Source organism: Culex pipiens, chromosome 3, assembly GCF_016801865.2.
Source record: "Culex pipiens pallens isolate TS chromosome 3, TS_CPP_V2, whole genome shotgun sequence".
In the NCBI taxonomy this organism is placed as follows: domain Eukaryota; kingdom Metazoa; phylum Arthropoda; class Insecta; order Diptera; family Culicidae; genus Culex; species Culex pipiens.
Window position 1 is genome coordinate 64,527,545 of NC_068939.1, and position 18,205 is coordinate 64,545,749.

The 18,205-nt window shown below is 38.4% G+C and overlaps 2 protein-coding genes across 5 annotated transcripts in view; one reads left to right on the forward strand and one right to left on the reverse strand.

The window, feature by feature from the left end:
* Positions 1 to 257: 257 nt before the first annotated feature.
* Positions 258 to 13,437, reverse strand: LOC120418537 (dysferlin). Its single transcript, XM_052709898.1, has 17 exons — positions 13,308 to 13,437; positions 13,125 to 13,251; positions 12,867 to 13,056; positions 12,155 to 12,807; positions 11,872 to 12,003; positions 11,254 to 11,790; positions 8,019 to 8,156; positions 7,588 to 7,947; positions 7,182 to 7,418; positions 6,685 to 7,128; positions 6,359 to 6,558; positions 5,941 to 6,308; positions 5,424 to 5,886; positions 1,523 to 1,643; positions 1,142 to 1,444; positions 978 to 1,078; positions 258 to 661 (listed from the first exon to the last, which is right to left on the reverse strand). The coding sequence occupies exons 1-17, from the start codon at positions 13,361 to 13,363 to the stop codon at positions 430 to 432; spliced, it is 4,662 nt and encodes a 1,553-aa protein (XP_052565858.1). The 5' UTR covers positions 13,364 to 13,437; the 3' UTR covers positions 258 to 429.
* A 4,146-nt stretch (positions 13,438 to 17,583) lies between these two features.
* Positions 17,584 to 18,205, forward strand: part of LOC120418523 (tetraspanin-18) — a 59,457-nt gene continuing 58,835 nt past the window's right edge. For 2 of the 4 annotated variants that reach the window (XM_039580960.2, XM_052709764.1), the window contains exon 1: positions 17,584 to 17,738. The gene's annotated coding sequence lies outside the window, so the exon portion shown is untranslated. Of the gene's footprint in view, positions 17,763 to 18,205 lie in introns of all 4 variants that reach the window. The other 2 variants (XM_039580959.2, XM_052709763.1) reach the window with 1 other exon arrangement.

Consider the following 18,205-nt stretch of genomic DNA (forward strand, 5'->3'; position numbering starts at 1 on the left):
GAAAAACCAGGTTTGCTCACCATTTTTTTATTACTGATCACGAAAAAGATCAGAATCACCAACTGATCATCTTTTTTGCTTTTAATTTAGTGTCATCTTCCAATGTTCTTCCACCAATACAATCGAGCATTTACCGTAAACCGTTCAAACACAATCCATCACCATACCTTTGTTTGCAAAGTTTATTTAAAAATATTCTCGATAATCCTACCGCCCAAGAGCCTCGACTCGTTTTGCGATGAAATGAAAAATGGCCATTTTCCACAATCAACACAATTATAATTGTAATTAGTCCACTGATAACATGCCGATAAGAGGGAAAAACGAAGAAAGGAAGCCTGGTTTGTCTGGTTCGCGCCATTGTACACATAGAGAGGCAACATGTGTCACAGAAGTAAATAGCCAACCGCCAACCGCCAATCCATCTGTCTACGGCACGTCAACGATCCCGGTCCGGACGATGCGATCCGTGGACGCTTTCCGGGCGAGGGCTTGGCTGATGATGGTGGAGGTGGGCAGCATGATTATCAGCCCGTACAAGAGCAGAACCAGCAGCAAGACTAGAGTACAAACGAGGAGTGCTTTGCGTGCCAATGGCCAGAGGATTTTCCGGAACGACTTGAGCGGACTGCGGTACCAGTTGAAGGACGTGTCTGGACGGCTGGGCGGGAGAAAAAATAAATCACTTGGGTTAACGGAAACGTCTTTTAAGTTGATTTAATTAGGATGATCCGCGTGGAGAGAGAGAAGAGGGAATCCCGCTAATATCATTGAATTATATTTTTTTTTTGTTTTGATACACATTGTTGGTGACGTCCTTTCGTGGGTGTGTCTTATGTACTTTGAACACAATGGCCTGGTGAAGCCTCTTGAAAAGTTACTAATTTTAGCTCAAGCGATACGCACACAGAGCGAACTTTTAAGGGTGCTTTGAGATAATCGAGAGAAAATCTGGAAAAACATTACGCGCAACTTACTCTGGCATCGCCAAACTCTGGGGTGGTTTTCGTCCTCTACCAGCAGGTTGCAAAAGCGCTTCCTCCTCAGTCAAAATCTGAAGCTCCAGCTCGATTTTACCCTTTAATCAAGTGCAATATGTGAACATAAACAAATTAACAAAATTTCCACCAGTTCCACTCACCGTTTGCACCACTTTGCCGTTTCCATGGCCAACAATTGGGTACCAACCGCGAACTTTGCCTTCGCGGAACAGATTCAGGAAACGCCGTTCGTCACCTTTTGATCCTGAACCGGGCTCGGGTAGGCCACATTTCGCAGGCTTTGAAGCTGGAACCGGCAGTTGGGCCAGATTCAGGTTCAACGTCCCCAAGAAGTCATCGCGCGTCAGTAGATCATTATCCCACACCTGCACCGTCAGCAGCGGGGGAACTTTGTGTTCGGTGTCGAGTTGCTCGTAGAAACTTTTCTTGCGTCTTACCACCATCTGGAAAGAGTTACCGAACGGCATCAGTTGGATGTTGCGGCGTTCATTACGGTGTTCTGCGAACGATTCGATTCGTACCATAATATCGGAGCTTGAGTAATTAAAAGGGAATATCATACGCCAGTTGAAGTTTCCGGATCCGTCCAAGGACCGGTAGTGGATGTCAGTGAACTGGGCGTCCGAAATGTCCTGCAACCAGCTGGAAACATTATAAGAATTTGAACTTAAGTCTCCTTACGCTAGTACACTCAAACCTCGATGGTTTGACACCAACTGTTGTCAAACGAACAGGGTCACTTTGACACCACTTTTACACGGAGTTCACACTCACTATCAAACGTTTGTTTTGATAGTGTGCGTAAGCGCCGTGAAAAAAGTGACAGTTCGTCACTTTTTAGTTTGACTTTGACCAACCAAAGTGGTACAAACTAAAAAAAGTGTCAAACGAAAAAGTGACCAACCACCGGGGGTTGAGTGTAGCCTTTAAGATTATATCTTTGTAACATAAATACAAAAATCCTTTTTTTTATCAGCGATGGTTTTGAAACTAGCTGAACCTGGCCTGGCTGGCTAACCCCCTCCCCCCATATTTCAAAATCGGTCCGAAAAATCAAGGGACAAAAAAAAATTAAAATTAAAATTAAGTAAATCAATTTAAAATGCACTCCTGGCTTTTAAAATCATTTTTAGCATGTTTGGGTTTAATCAAAAATCTCTTGAATTTAAAAAAAAATGATGTACAGGACCACAACAACCTTTTTCTCGTTAATTTTTTTGCCATCGTCATATCTTTTTTTTTTTTAAACTAATGATTGCAAAACAACTGAACCAGTGTGAAATGCATTTAAAAACACTTTTTTCATTCAATTGTGAAGGCTATGGCCTGTTATTTCAATTTTTATTTTTTCCCTCCCTCTCGACCTTGGCCAGGGCCGAGGGACAAAAACTATTATAAATATTTGCATCGGCCTAACTGATAAGTTCATAAATGTTTATCCTGTATCATATTTCCAATTCTTTTAAGCTAATCAGTAGGTAATCCGGTGAAAACCAGTGAAATTTTGTTTGTGTTTTACGCACTAAATTATGTCAAATTAAAAAATATATATTTTTTTCAGTAATTTAAATGGTAGGCCAGTTTAAATTATAATTACTGTCATGATTTGCAAATGTTACCATGGATTTATGAAAAAAAAATCATAGAATTTTCATATCTTTTCCGGTTTATAAAATATTGTTTTATTTGCAAGCCGCCAAAAACTGTCACAGTTTGATTTTTAGAGAAAATGAACATTGCACAAAAAAAAAACATTTTAAATGTGTAACAAGCGTTTGTTTGAGTTTTGCTAATAAAAAAAGGATTTTGATATAGGTTATTTTTTAGCTCCTTGGTCCTTTTTTTTTTACTATTTGAGAGATATTATCAGAACTTTGATCATGAACAACAGCTTTCCTAATGTGTTTTTGACTGTTTTAATGTAATAAAATAAAAGTAAGCAACCAACTCTCTATTGTTGATGTACCGTCAGTGGGGGTGATATTAGGTCTCGGGGGTGAGATTGGGTCAAAGTAATTTTTTACGGATTTTACCATTTCTCAGATCCTTCTTAATGAAACTGAATTCTGTTAAAAGGGTTGTGCAAGGGACATCTTAAGATGACTTCACTGAAAAAATCTCGTTCCTAGAACAAATCCTGTTATTTTGGCAGCTGTCTAAAGTTGAGGTACGTTTTTGACCAAAAATTACCTCTCGCAAAATCATTTTTCTAATATTTTTGTTGGAATTGATCAAAAAGTACCCAAATGTTTGAAAATATCTACTTCAAACATTGTAGCGCGTCAATACGATTCCCTCGAACAAGAAACACTGTTGGATGATTTGTTTTTACCATATCGTTGTATTTGAGCATCATTTTAGTTTCTTTGACCCAATGTCACCCCCTCTAAGGGGTGAGATTGGGTCAATTTTCATACTATTGGCATTTGAGGTAGTGTTAATCAAAATCCACCATATTTTGGGAAAATGTTCGTAAACTATCTAAGAACAAATCTGGAGTTTTTTGAGGTACGTAATACCCCTGGCTCAAAGCGGTTTCAAAAACACCCAAAAAGCAAAAACTGAAAATTTTGTGTATAGGACCTTTTCAAAAAAAAACTCCAGAAATCTACGTTGAAAGATTTTCGATGTTATTTAAACTGTTTTTGTTATAAATAAAATACGAGAGGTGTATCGTTTTTTGACCCATAGTCACCCCCACGGTATATGAAACTGCAAAAGTGAGAGTCTCTCTTAACTTGTTAAGAACTTTTTTTTCAGTAATTTGTCAATCTGACGTGAAATGCAAAAAAGGAAAGAACATATAAAACAAGATTTTCTGTTGAAATTACATTCAAAATTGACGAGGATAAAAATTCGATTGATTATTTATTTTAAATAAGATTTAGAAAATTCTTTTAACATTTTTTTCAGATTCTGTGAAATTTGCAATTTATTAGCGTGAAAAGCCCAGCAAGAAGTGACCGGGGAAGATCTCTTTACCCTGCCGGAGTTCTTTGCTCTCGCGGGGGAGATGATGACACGGTTCCGGAGCTGCCGTAACAAGGCGGAGCAATTTCTAGCCCTCGGGGAATTAATGATTAAGCACATCTATAAAGGATAAAAAACTGTGATCTAGTTTTAAGCTTTCTCTATTTCTATCCCCTTTTCCTAGCAAGTTTAGTAAGTTTTTTTTTTTCTTAATTTTTCTTACTCTTGGCAACACCTTTATTTACAAGCAATAACTGTTCCAAAATGGATTATGATGTAACACACAGCTGAAAGGAACTCCAAAACTCTGTTTTGTACCTCAAAAGAACTTATTGTATCTGATTATTCACCAATAAAACCGAATTTGAAAATTTGAATTAGCGTGAAAAATCACTAAGCCTACTAACCAGCAAAAAACAGCAAAAAGTTTTTTTTCCTGGAAAAAAAATATTATGCCTGGCAAGATAATTTAACATTCTGCGGTTTAAGAAATCGTCAGTCTGTTAGTCTGTTAGTTAGTCAGTGGGTCTCGTGGCGCAGGGGTAGCGGCTTCGGCTGCCGATCCCGATGATGCTATGAGACGCGGGTTCGATTCCCGCCTTATCCACTGAGCTTCTATCGGATGATGAAGTAAAACGTCGGTCCCGGTTTCTCCTGTCTCGTCAGAGGCGCTGGAGCAGAAATCCCACGTTAGAGGAAGGCCATGCCCCGGGGGGCGTAGTGCCAATAGTTTCGTTTTCAGTCTGTTAGTTGGCTGCGACTATAAAACGCACTTTGATAAGCGCTACGCATTTTACGACCACTTGTCACTTCCGGATACCAAAAACCATCATGACATCCCAAGCATGCTTTGCTTATTTCAGTTTTTTATGCAGTCACTTTACTTATTCAGATATAAAATGAAGCATGTTGATCGAACACGCCAACAATTCTAGATTAAATTTTCAAAACAACCTATCCCTCATGGGTTTCCTATGCAGATAGGGCCTTTTGAAAATTTAATCGAGAATTGAGCTTACTAAGGGACATCTGCGATTTCCGGAAGTGTGGTATACGATCGCAGCAGAATGATAATTAATCCTAGGAGCCGCAATATGTGAAACGATATTTTTTTGTCTTGTAACCTTCAAGTTTCATAATTTAACAAAAATGCGCTAGCTCAAACGGAAATAAAAATACACTCAACCCCCGGTGGTTGGTCACTTTTTCGTTTGACACTTTTTTAGTTTGTACCCCGTTGGTTGGTCAAAGTCAAACTAAAAGGTGACGAACTGTCACTTTTTACACGGCGCTTACGCACACTATCAAAACAAACGTTTGGTAGTGTGTGTGAACTCCGTGTAAAAGGGGTGTCAAACTAAAACGTGACCCCGTTCGTTTGACAACAGTTGGTGTCAAACCATCGGGGTTTGAGTGTATTGTTTTCTTACAACTGTGGACCACATTACATACCACTTAACATAAATATCGCTCATCAGCGTTCCGAAAATATTCTTCTCATCCAAAATCACATCCTTCGTGTTCCAAACAATCACTCGCAGTTCGTACGGCTTTGGAGGATTCGGGGTAATATCAACCAAATTGGGAACACATCCCTCGGGATACGTTTCAACCCACAGCTGAAGCTTTCCTTGCTCAATGCGTGGATTATCGGGATGATACAAAGATCTAGTTTCCACGTGCTCGGGAACAAAATGACAACCAACTACGGGGATTTTGTGAAAATTCTTCAAAGCCACAAGGGCCAGCCGCTCACGCGGGTCTTCTGTGGTTGAAATTTGGGTGTCATCTTGTATGTCTACTCCAGCTAGGTGAATTGATTTGGTCCCGTATTTGGGACCTGCTATAGAGCTTTGTCGGCAAATCTGTTCCAGTAGCTCCGTTGGCTTCTTTGGATGACGCCACGCGTTGTACCCTTAAAAGAAGCTCGAATAAGTTTCGATCACATGATTGACTTAGCAGTACAAACCCGACGAACTGTACTCCAGTGGTAAGCCAATCGACAACGAATGACAGCTTTGAAAACGATCCTCGATATCAACGCACGTGGTTCCAATCAGATCGTCCGCGAAGCAATTGTCATGATCAAGCACGGATATCTGGAGGTGCTGATCCCTGGGAAGACTTCCGTGCAGCACGAATCGCTTCCCGAACACGGGATTCGTTTGGTCTTTCACAAAGTTTGGGCGGTCCACGATCTTTGTGCTGCCCAGCTGGAGCTTTACGTACGCATCGGATAGACTGAACAGATCACGAGATCTCAGATTGAGTCCTTGCACTATGTACACCACGACGATGACTTTGGTTTCGGGGGCCAAAATAGGGATTGATCGAAGGCTGGAAATATTTGATCTTGAAAAGTGGGTAAGATAGAAGCTTATACGTACTTCAAGTTGAATAGCGAATTAACTGATTTTATTTCACGATTTCTTTCAAACGGTTTGATCATAATTTTGCACTTGACCATGCCATATGATTCAGCTGGTTTTGACGGATTATGTGTAGCTTTTTTGTACAAAAAAACCGGGATACTCCAATCGTGAAAATGCTCAAACTCTGGAACTTTCTCCAGCTCGCACGAATAAATCTAGGAGGGAAAATAAGGCTAATCATTCGGTGGGATTTGAAACTTTAGATTAAACTCCAATAGCTTTGACCAGAGGTAATCAACTAAATGGGAGAACATGCTCATGTTCATGCAATAAAACATTACCTTCAATTTGTGCTTGTGGGCGGACGGAAGCGGGCTGGCACTATTGTAGAACTTGGTCCACCACGTGTAGTCCGTCTCGAGAGAGTTTCGGCGCTTAGCCAAATTAGTTTTGACTGGATGCATGATACTATTTTTGACGGTGTGCCCGATAGTTTTCAGAGCAGGAACTAACTTTTCAGACAATCTAGTTTTACGTGCATCGAATTCAATTAGTGGTTCTTGCTCAGCACTGTGGAACGAATCCGACGAGGATTTCCGCAGCGTTATTTCAGAATCCCGTTTTCGGACCATGTGTTGCTTTATCGAGTTTAGATTTACTTCTTGCAAGAACTGCTCTGGCCTGTCCATCATATTTGCACCAACAACTTTTCCTTCTCTTGAGCATGAACAATCAACCTGTTGCACCATCAATGCCGGCCAATATTCAACATTTTTTGGAAGCATCTAAAACTGAAACTTAAATTTAAAGCTCCAAGCTTGTTGTAACTATTTTTTACCAAATTTCCAGTTGCATACACGTCCACAAAGTTTATCGACCGACCGCCGCTACTTTTACACGAAAGCCCACTGGAAAGTTTCAGTTCGCCGAAAATCATCTGAAGCCGATATCGACCAGCACTTTTGAAGGGCAGCGTCGCCAAATCTCGCAAGCCCGTGAACAGGACCTCCACCGTAAATTTCTCCATGTCGGGAAATATATTTTGAGGATCATCATCAGAGGCATTTTCAAGGCCCTTTATAAACAGGTCAAAGTTAGATAACGCATTAAAAAGAAGAAGAAAAAGATTTAGTTGTTTCAGATTTTCCCCTGCGGCACAAAAACGATGTAATTCGTCAATTAAGACAAAATTCCATCAGCTGACACTCTCGAAGCCATCAATCAAGTATCGACCCCTATATTACCTGATGCTGAACGTGGCACGACATCAGCACGCTCGCCATTTTCGTTCCATTCCGGTACAAGCCTACCCAGCGGAAGACCTTGTCCAGTCGTTGGTCATCGAACTCCTTCCACTGGCCAGAAAGTTTGCCCTTCCGGTGGGAGACTACTTTATGGCCCACTTCCGGTGCTGAGGTGTGACCGTCGGTGTCTGGTGGTGTCAATGTCTCATTATTTTCACTTTTTCTACTATCCAATAAAGAATAGCTCTCCGGAGGGAACACCATGTTGGTATCGATGGGGTAATCTCGTTCCTGGAAAGTGGGACGGAGGCTACATTTGAACCATCCAGTGCCGATTACTTGATACGTTTTGTGCGTGCCCTGGCGAAGATAAATTTAAAGTATTTAAATATCCTTTAAACTTGCTTTAAACTATTTCTTGTTTGTTTTACCAGCCGGGTATCTTCGTCAAGCAAGAGAAGCATCACGGTCAGTTCGTCGTTGTAGAACCAATCGTTGCATTCCAATAGATTTACATCCCGGAATTTAATAACCTCGTTCCATAATGGAGACAGCGTCTGATGAATTGTCTGAAATGAGTGGTAATTTGCATATCATTTTCCTGAATGTGGGTCAGAAAGTGCTTGGGGTAGGGCGACCAAATTTCAAAATATTATCCTTTTTGAAACTTTTCTAATTCCATCCTAATTTGACAACAACAATAATAACAATATTTTTCATACTGTTTCACAAATGCTTTGATACGAAATTACATTCAAAACCAAGATTCATAGAAACAGCAATCTGAACAATTATTATGATAAAATCATTTACAGTTTTAAAAAATCTAAAAATCTTTAATCATCTTAAAATTTCTCGTATTTTCCTGATTTTTTATTTATTTGGAAGACCTTTTCAAGCATTTTAAAATGTTCCCCTAAAAATCCCGGAATGGTTTCACTTTTACTCGTAGCTTTTGTAAATGAATGTACAGCACTTTTTCGGTAACTGGGCTGAGAACGTAGCCCAGTCACCGAATGCTGCTCACTAACTGGGCTGAACGAAAAGTTATGAGGGGACCATCGATGCACACTTTTTTTCTGATGTAATATGTGATCCAGCCGAAACCTTTAAACTGGGCCCTCGTCCTGTCACGTCCGTCAGTAGTCTTGTCGTACATTACAACTAGAATCAGATCTGCCAATGAATTAGTACACTTCGACCAAATAAACACTGACGCTGTATGGATCTGACTCTAGAATAAATGCAGATTTGTGTGTTATTCATAAGTCCAAAATGTTCAATTATTCATATAAGTCCAAATTTTCATTTGCGGATAACTACCTAACTTGAATTGAATACAAGATTTAAAGCAAGCTATCCGAAAGCTACTCTTATCTCAAATCCCCGACATTTTAATTAATAGCCAAAAAACGTTTCTTGTAAAACCTGTCTGGCTTCTTTTAAAAAAACAAAAAAAAAATTAATAACATTTCATATTTTACAAGTCGTGAATTGAAATAGAGACGACCATTTGATCGTCATAATTCCAGTAGATCCTCGATTCGCAACAATGGTCGATACAATCATAATCCGACAACCGTTAGTTCAACAGATCAACGAACTTAGTCCGATATCATTTCACTATTGATTGATCGAGACTCTACGGAAATTTTGACAAATCATAATGGTTTTTATGCTACTTGAATGAAAATCACCGACTCTGATAGAATTACTTAATTCACTGTTACTAATTTTGTCCCTAAATAACTAAAGGCAAAGTATTAAAAGTTGATATTTATAGTTAAAATCCTAAATTCTACAAAAACTAAATTTTTAAAAACCCGCATCCTAACCTGACACCCACATTAAGATAGGGAAAAATCACATATGTAGCGGTTCATTGTACAAATGTGATATTTCCACTATCGGAGAACCTCCTTGTCTCGATGACAGCTTACCGGCCATCGATTAAGCCCTGAGACTGCGCCAAAGTGGGTTCTCGCAGCATGAAGTGGTGTCCATGTGTAAAAATGGAAGCTTCAGCAATATACTGAACACTTCGATTTTAATTCCACATCGAATCAAATCATACTCTTTGCCAAACAAGCATCAAACCTATGACACTCATTATGACAAAGCCCAGGGAATTTCAAAAGTTTATCCTTTTTGTAACATTTCTAATTCCATCCTAATTTGACGACAACGATAATAATAATATTTTTTTATACTGTTTCACAATGAATGAGACTAAAAAAAATCTTCTTAAAAAACATTAAAATTTTTTATTTGAAAAAAATGACAAATCTTAAAATTGCTAGATTTTTGTAAACTTTGATGTAATCTAATTATTATTTTTTAATTGAAAACGACTTTTAGAGCATTTTAAAATGTGTATATGCAGCAACAATTCACCTTTTTAGCAGAAACTTTGATAAATTGCACCGTTTTTTAGGTAAATTCACTTAATGTTTGATTTTCGCCTTAAAAAGCATTTTAGTTTTTTTCAATAGTGCCCAAGTCTAAATACATTTTTTCAGGGTCCTCTCATAAAAAAATACAAAGATTGGCAACAATGCCAAATATTTCTTGACCTTGCGGGTCATAGCTCAATATTGTCTTTTTTGATATGTACGGGAAGGTGGGGCAAGTGTAACAAGCTGAGGAAATGCTCGTTAAAACCCATTAAAAACGAAAACAAATCCGTCAAATTTTTTGATAGTCGCCTTATTCCAGGTCTTGTCTAAGAATTTGAAAGAACAATTTTCAAAAAAAAAAATCTGTTTTGTACTATAAAAAAAAATGATTTTAAAATTATTGATTTTCCGTACGTTCTACTCAACTAGTAGGGAAAGACGAACAACCCGTTGGGGCAAGTGGAACAATGAGTATACAACATGTCAATTTGCTAACAACTGAACTGTTATCACTTAAACACACCAGATTAGAATGTATTTGAAACGTCACTTGCATTTATAGATAAAATAATATTATTTACTAAAATTATGATCGTTTTTATGAAAAAAAATAAAATACTTAGATGATAGATAGTAAATTTTCATAATATAACTATATTTTGTATGGACTATCTTTTTCAACAATTGTTTATCAGTTTAACTTTTATTTATTTCCCAATAAAATAAGTTGTTGCAGCAATTCGTATTTTTTCCATACTGCTCTCAACAAAAAATTTGATAAAATGAACTTTAAAACGAACCCTAAGTCTTATTTTAGGCTTTCCAAATGTTATAAGAAAACAAAGGATTATAAAAAAAACACTGTTCAATCTTGTGTCCCGTGGCATTTACGTCGTTTTGGCGGTTATATGGTAGTAAAATTAACTAATTGCATTGCTAGTAACAATTCCTCATTGGAAATATTGGAAAATGTATGAATAACGATCGTACGAGCGATTGTTCCTCTTGCCCCATATGGTCGTCTTGTCCCACTTTCCCCTACAGCTGTTTAATTTGTATGGAAACATATATAGACTCAAAATATCTTCTTCAGTCGTAGGGAAGACCCCTACTAAGATTAAGGCCGATAAAAAAATTAATTAAATAAAAAAGAGGCACAGTTATGTACAATCTAGTCCACATCGGTGAAGATCGAGTTCAAAAGTGTACTCATTCGAACAAGCATATCCCGAAATGGACACCCAATTTCCGGAAACGAAAGCTGCCTTACCGCAGTTGCCATTTCGCGGTTTTCAACCAGGACCACCAATTTGGGATCACTCAGACCACTGCTGTCGAAGCCAGCCTCAATTTTCCCCTGGTACACATTTGCAGTACATTTTACGGGCCCCACCGCTGATGTATGACATTGAACTTGCTGCGGGTTGTGATGCTTGTCCTGATTTTGTCGCTTGGTTCTTGCCTCTTCCATTACATCCTGCTCTTCCGTGCCCACCCAAATGGCCACGTCCAGCTTGGCGTACACACAACCGCACTGGTCGGGGCCACACGAGTGCCGACAGCTGATTGGCTTAACCAACAGTGCTCTGCGTTGGCTGGCACCGTTTAGGCCCCTCGTCGGTGATTTCCTATCACTGCCGGAATCTGATTGCCACTGCAAATAGTCGATGGTACCAAGTCGGCAGAATGCATCACAGGGCAAGGTCTCGCCAGCTGAAGTGCATCCTTTCGATGATGAGCCTTGAGTGCAGCAACGACCGGATGAATGACTTACTAGCAGAAATCCATCGGGGAGGGCGTTTTGAGGCTGGAGGTGGGGTAGTTCTTGGAATTAGTTGTAATGACGAACTTTTCGGCTGAATGAAATTTAATTTATTAAAGTGCTCACGTTATCCGCCAGTTGCGTCAGCTTTTGCAGCAGTTTGGTTAAATCACGTTGAACTGATAGAATCTTGTCGTCAGCGAGCGGTGACTTCTCGGAATAGCTTTTGAGCTCTTTCAGAGCAGCGCCAAATGAGTCCTGAAATGATATGAAAAAGGGTGAACTTTTGTTTATTTTTAGGAAACCAGTTCATTGTCAGTAAAAAGCATGTTTTACTGTCGGAGTAAATCACGTAAAAAAGTAAGTTTAGCTTGATTTTTTTGTCAAATTGAAAATAAGACAAACTTACGATTTGTTGAACAGCATGCAGCATCCATTTGTGGTCCCAGTGTGTGTATCTGTTATCATTTCTCGCGTAGAGCAATCTTCTAGCTTTTCCGATACTTTCACCAATTTCATTAATCACATCTAGGATAGCCAATTTCAGGCGGTCAGCACGACCAACCCCATTGTCCACACGGAAAAGCTCAAATTTCTCCAGCAGTCGCTCGGCCAGCTTCAACGTTCGGTGGAGTGCAATTAATGGATGATATTTCCAGCGAAAATCCGGACATTCGAATCTCACTGTCAACACCGGGCGCAGAGAGGATTCCTTGAAGGTGGCGTAACGAACTTTTGATATGGCCAATTTGTCCAGCTTCAGTTCGACGACATTCGATCTGTTATCTAAGCATTTTAATGAGATTTTGATTTTGGTCGGTTTGACCGCGTCGAACACCAGCACGTTGAGAACGATAAGCTTCATCAGAAACTTTTCCTCTTTGAAGTACTTTGACGCATCCAGCGCGACAGGAATGGATGTAGTTTGGCACTTTTTTGGAGAAATTGAACGATTGTGCACAACTTCAGTCGATAGGGAAAGTAACAGTTTTCCAGTGTAAAGAGAATGATTTTCTCCGCGATAGAAATACAAATAGGATGGCCCAAACGTAGGAAGTGTGTCTAAAAAACAAATAAAGGTAAATGATTCCCAAAAACTTCAACTCACTCATCTATCCTACAAACGCCATCAACCTCCATCGAAATCGTCTCGAAAGGTATTTCCACGCTTGCCAAAACTCTTTTGTAGCAGCAATCACTAACAACTACATCAACGATGAACGTTTGCGAAAGTGAGGGAAAAGTTCCAATGAAAGTGATTTTTTCGTTCCACTCGTGAGTATCCTTCGCCCGCACAAACCGCGTCCTAGACTGCATCCGGGAAAAACGCAAGAAGAACTTAAAGTGACAACTTCCCGAAACTAGTCCAAACGATTTACCTTGATTCCACCGTAGGTCACCTGTACAGCGTAATCTGATTTGTCAGTGAATTCACCGCGAAAAATGCTGATGCAGTACTTGACTCGTTGCAGGTTGCCATCGTCGGTGAATGGGGTCAACAGATTGCTGGAAAATCGCCACTTTTAAAAAAGTAACAAAAATTATGTGCTGAAAAAGCTTACTCCTCAATAACATCAGTGTCCGTTGCAAGCATAGGAATTGGTTCGACAGCCTGCATGCTGGATACAATTGATAAATCTAGCTGTAAATACCCAACGCTTTCAGCAGAATTGGAGAAATCCTCCAGTGAGACCCATTTTTGAAGGAAAGCATGATCTAAATGAAAATCATATGTTATGGTTTCAAATCAAGAAATTCAATCAAAACTCATACATGGATTGTTCCAAATCGTTTTCATGTCAATGGAAAATTCGCCAATACAGCGGTTCTTTTTTGAAACACAAGTATACTGAAATAGTGCAATGTTCATGTTCAGCTTCACAAGATTTTTCTCGGAGGTTTTGAGTTCAAACACAAAATACTGAAAAAAAGTTTTGAAATGCATTATAATTATCAAAAACAAATTATCGTTTACCTCGTTGAAATACGGACAATCGGAATTTCGGAATGTTTTAGTTCTGCGATATTCTCCGTTGAATGCAATTAGTACAAATAAATCCTCGTTGAGAACCGGCAAATGGCGGGCTTTGTGGACGGTGGTACACACCAGAAAGGGTTGATCGACGCTTTCGAAGCAAGATGGATGCATTTTGTGTTACGGTTGAAGAATATTGTGTCCACTTTGAAGTGTGATTGACTTAGAGTAGGCAATGTTACTAAACCCGAAGCTAACTTGATTGATTTTGAGGTAAGCTTTGCGAAACAGTCCAGACTCGATTATCCAAAGTACTCGGGAAATTTCACTGAAATTATTTATATTTCAATGAAATTATTTTAAAATTATCGAATCTCGATTATTTTTTGTTATTTTATTTTGAGTATTTAGCCTAAGGGGTTACATACATTTAGAAAATCACAAAATTTCATATTACAGAAAATTCACTAAATTCACTAAAAAGATGATTTTCAATCACTCCTGAAAGTTTCATGAAGATATTTCGTAACTGAACTGAGTAAGAGACGATTTAAGTTCACAACTTTGCCATGCGCAAAGCGAACTGTCAAACTTTGTGAACGTTTTTCTCTAAACACCGAGTTGATTTACGGGTGCCACGATATCTCGAGATGGGATAGACCAAATTGGCTGAAATTTGGGGTGAATACTCCCAGGACATATCCCGTGTGCATGACGAAGTCCGATTTCTAAATTACGATTTTTTTTAAATACAAAAATCTAAAACAGACGATTTTTTATATGAAAAACATAAAAATATTTTTATCTTCTTTTTGAAATTAAGTTTTTGAGATTCGGCCTTCATGCACACAAGACCGGTTTAACGAGTCTTCACCAAAATTTTGAGCCAATTTGGTCAAAGAGTAATTCTCTACGAAATCGGTATTTTTTATTCAATTTTAATTTTTGTATATTTTAATCCGACTGAAACTGTTTTGGTGCCTTCGGTATGCCCAAAGAAGCCATTCTAAAAGTGTGCAAACATGTGCACTAATTTAAAAAAATTAAAAACTGCTACTATTTTCAAAAAAGTCACCTAAATATGGATTTAACTTGAAAACGGTGCACTTTATCTAAATTTCACTAAAGTACTTTTTGATTGAAAATTTGATTTTACATCGAAAAATGAAGTTGAAAATTTTTTGCGACCAACATTTCGATTTTTTGAAAAAATCAGTATTGGTTCAAAAAATCAAAACTCGGTCAATGATTTTTTGCATAACCTGGAAATTTCTGAAAAGTTGGCATTTTATGTCCTCTAAAACATATAAAAAAAAAAAAGTGTTTTTTTGCAAATCAAGTTTTAGTGATAAAAAGTTAAATGAAAAATCACCAAATTTTTTTTACCGTGTATCATTTTTTTCCAGTGAAGTCCGTATCCATATATACAACTTTGCCGAAGACACCAAATCGATCAAAAAATTCCTTCAAAAGATACAGATTTTTGAATTTTCATACATAATTTTTGTATGGACAGCTGCCAAATTTGTATGGAAAATTATATGGACAAACTAATGATGCAAAATGGCTTCTTTGGGCATACCGAAGGCACCAAAAAAGTTTCAGTCGGATTAAAAAATACAAAAAAAAAATCGAATGACCGAAATCCTAGAGAACTGCTCCAAAGCAATGTTGAGATATCGTGGCACCCGTTTTTTGAAACTGCTAACATAAAAAAGCTATATCTCGGCAATGGTACATCCAAATGTCTTATATTTATTTTGTTAATAGATAAAAATGTATATTTTTATGCCCTGCAAAAAGATTTGAACCAATCTCTGACATTTTTGACGATTTACATATATGGGTATTCTCTACCAACTCACACGAAATCGGGAAAAGTTGCCCCGACCCTTCTTCGATTTGCGTGAAACTTTGTCCTAAGGAGTAACTTTTGTCCCTGATCACGAATCTGAGGTCCGTTTTTTGATATCTCGTGACGGAGGGGCGGTACGACCCCTTCCATTTTTGAACATGCGAAAAAAGAGGTGTTTTTCAATAATTTGCAGCCTGAAACGGTGATGAGATAGAAATTTGGTGTCAAAGGGACTTTTATGTGAAATTAGACGCCCGATTTGATGGCGTACTAAGAATTCCGAAAAAACGTATTTTTCATAGAAAAAAAAAACACTAAAAAAGTTTTAAAAATTCTCCCATTTTCCGTTACTCGACTGTACAATTTTTTGGAACATGTCATTTTATGCGAAATTTAATGTTCTTCTCGAATCTACATTGACCCAGAAGGGTCATTTTTTCATTTATAACAAAAATTTTCATTTTAAAATTTCGTGTTTTTTATAACTTTGCAGGGTTATTTTTTAGAGTGTAAAATGTTCTACAAAGTACAAAGTACAAAGTAGAGCAGACAATTACAAAAATTTTAATAAATATAGACATTAGGGGTTTGCTTGTAAAAATCACGAGTTATCGCGATTTTACGAAAAAAAGTTTTGAAAAAGTTACTTTTTGCGTTTCTCTTTGTTTCGTCGTCCGTGTCTGTCGCGGGTGACCATGAGCGGCCATGATCGACGACGACCAACTTTTTCAAAACTTTTTTTCGTAAAATCGCGATAACTCGAGATGTTTATAAGCAAACCCCTTATTTCTATGTATTAAAATTTTTCATGGGAAGAGATGTGTAATTTTATGTCGTAAACAACTCTTCAGAACATAATAGGCCGCTAAAATGCTAAAATTTTGAGTTATCACCAAAAAAGTGCTTTTTTGGACAATTTTTGCAAAAATGGCGTATATCTCGAGTAGATTAAGAGCTACAAATTAGACGCCTAGAAAAAACTTTCATGAAATTTTCTCCTTTACAACTTTGCGGAAGACACCAAAGCCCTACAACGTTATCCAACAAAGTTAGTTTTTGGTTGACACCCTGGAAGGTCGTCAGCCTGTATGTCAATAACTTCAAAAGATAGTCCTTATCAAGTACAACAACTCTTCCCAATACACCATTTGGCTAGGACGTCAAATAAAGGAGTTATCAATTTATTCCACTTAATTTTGCCACTCCGAACACTGTGCAGGGGGGAATTCCAAACTGGTTGAGAAACACTGTTTCAGGTATTAGGTGTACTAAGGACCTACAATGTAGGTGTAGGTCCATTTTCGAATAATCTCTTGCGTTGGTGTCGGAGAGAACAGACACAGAACAACCAAAATAGTTTTCCAAATTCCATGTTTAAAAGTGCTCTGAAAACTGCTGTTCATATTTAGACTGCAGTCCCGATTCGCCCTAGTCGACGGTACTGTATTTCCTCTGCTGACACGAAATTATGTTCAAAGCATAAAAGCTCCTTCAAAATTCACCGTTGTAGAGTTCTAAAAGCTTCATCGGACAGTGCTGGCATCGCTTACATACAATGCTTCAAAGAGCAAAGAGCTTTTCAATGACTGCACCAACACAATCATGAATCCATCATCAACAGGTGGTTGAATGCTTGTCTTAAACTGGTCCAGATAAATAAAGCATTCAATTTAGATGTTTGTAAAATACTGTTTTGATTTGGAATCTTTTATTCATGAACAGTTATTGATAGAATTAGAATACTTAATAAAGATTTAAATTTGTACTGTTTTTAATGTAGTTTTCAAATTATGATATATGAATGTATTCCAACTCACAAAATCTAAAAACCAACTCACTCTCCCAATTTTCCTCCCCTAGCAAAACTATGCTCACTTCCACAACATAACATCGCACAAACACATACGAACATTTCTACACCCTCAGCTGCCGATAGCATCTGTTTTATGCTGCTGCACAAGCCATGACAGTGCCCAGCGTGAGATCATCGGTTTCGGTTGTATTTGAATCGTCGTCGTTGCTTGCGCGGTTCGTCACTGCTTTTGGCGCGCTGCCCCGTTCAGTTTGGCTCGAGTCTTTGAACAGAGTCGTCGTTGTCGCGTGTGCTCGCGTTTACCTTCGGGTCTATCCAGTAAAGTTCAAAAGTGAACGTGTGCCTTGACGGTTTGTTATTTTTTGCTGAAACAGGTTTGTCACATTTCTCCTTTCGCTGGAGACTTGACTCTTTTTTTTTTCGTGACGCGAATTTTTAGTGAGTTGTTTTAAGCAATTGAGGGTAGCTTGTTGTTTTTTGTTGCGTTCTGCCTTTTCGGTGGAATTTCGGTGTGCAAAACATCAACAAAATGCTCGGAGAAAGGTTCTGATGTTGGCGCGAACAAAAAACGGTCATCGCGCGGTTGTTTGTGTGTGCACACGGTGTACGTGTGCGGTTCAGTGTCTGAGTGTATGTTTTATGTGTTGTTCTTCGTTTGATGAAGCTCGTTAACTCAATCAAACCGAACTCCGGAGAGTGATCGCCATAATTCAGGCTTGTGCGAATTTCCCATCGCAAAAGAAGAGAGGAAATTCAATCAGTGGAAGCAAAGAGCAACAAACAACATCAGAAGAAACAGAGCCAAAAACAACAGAAG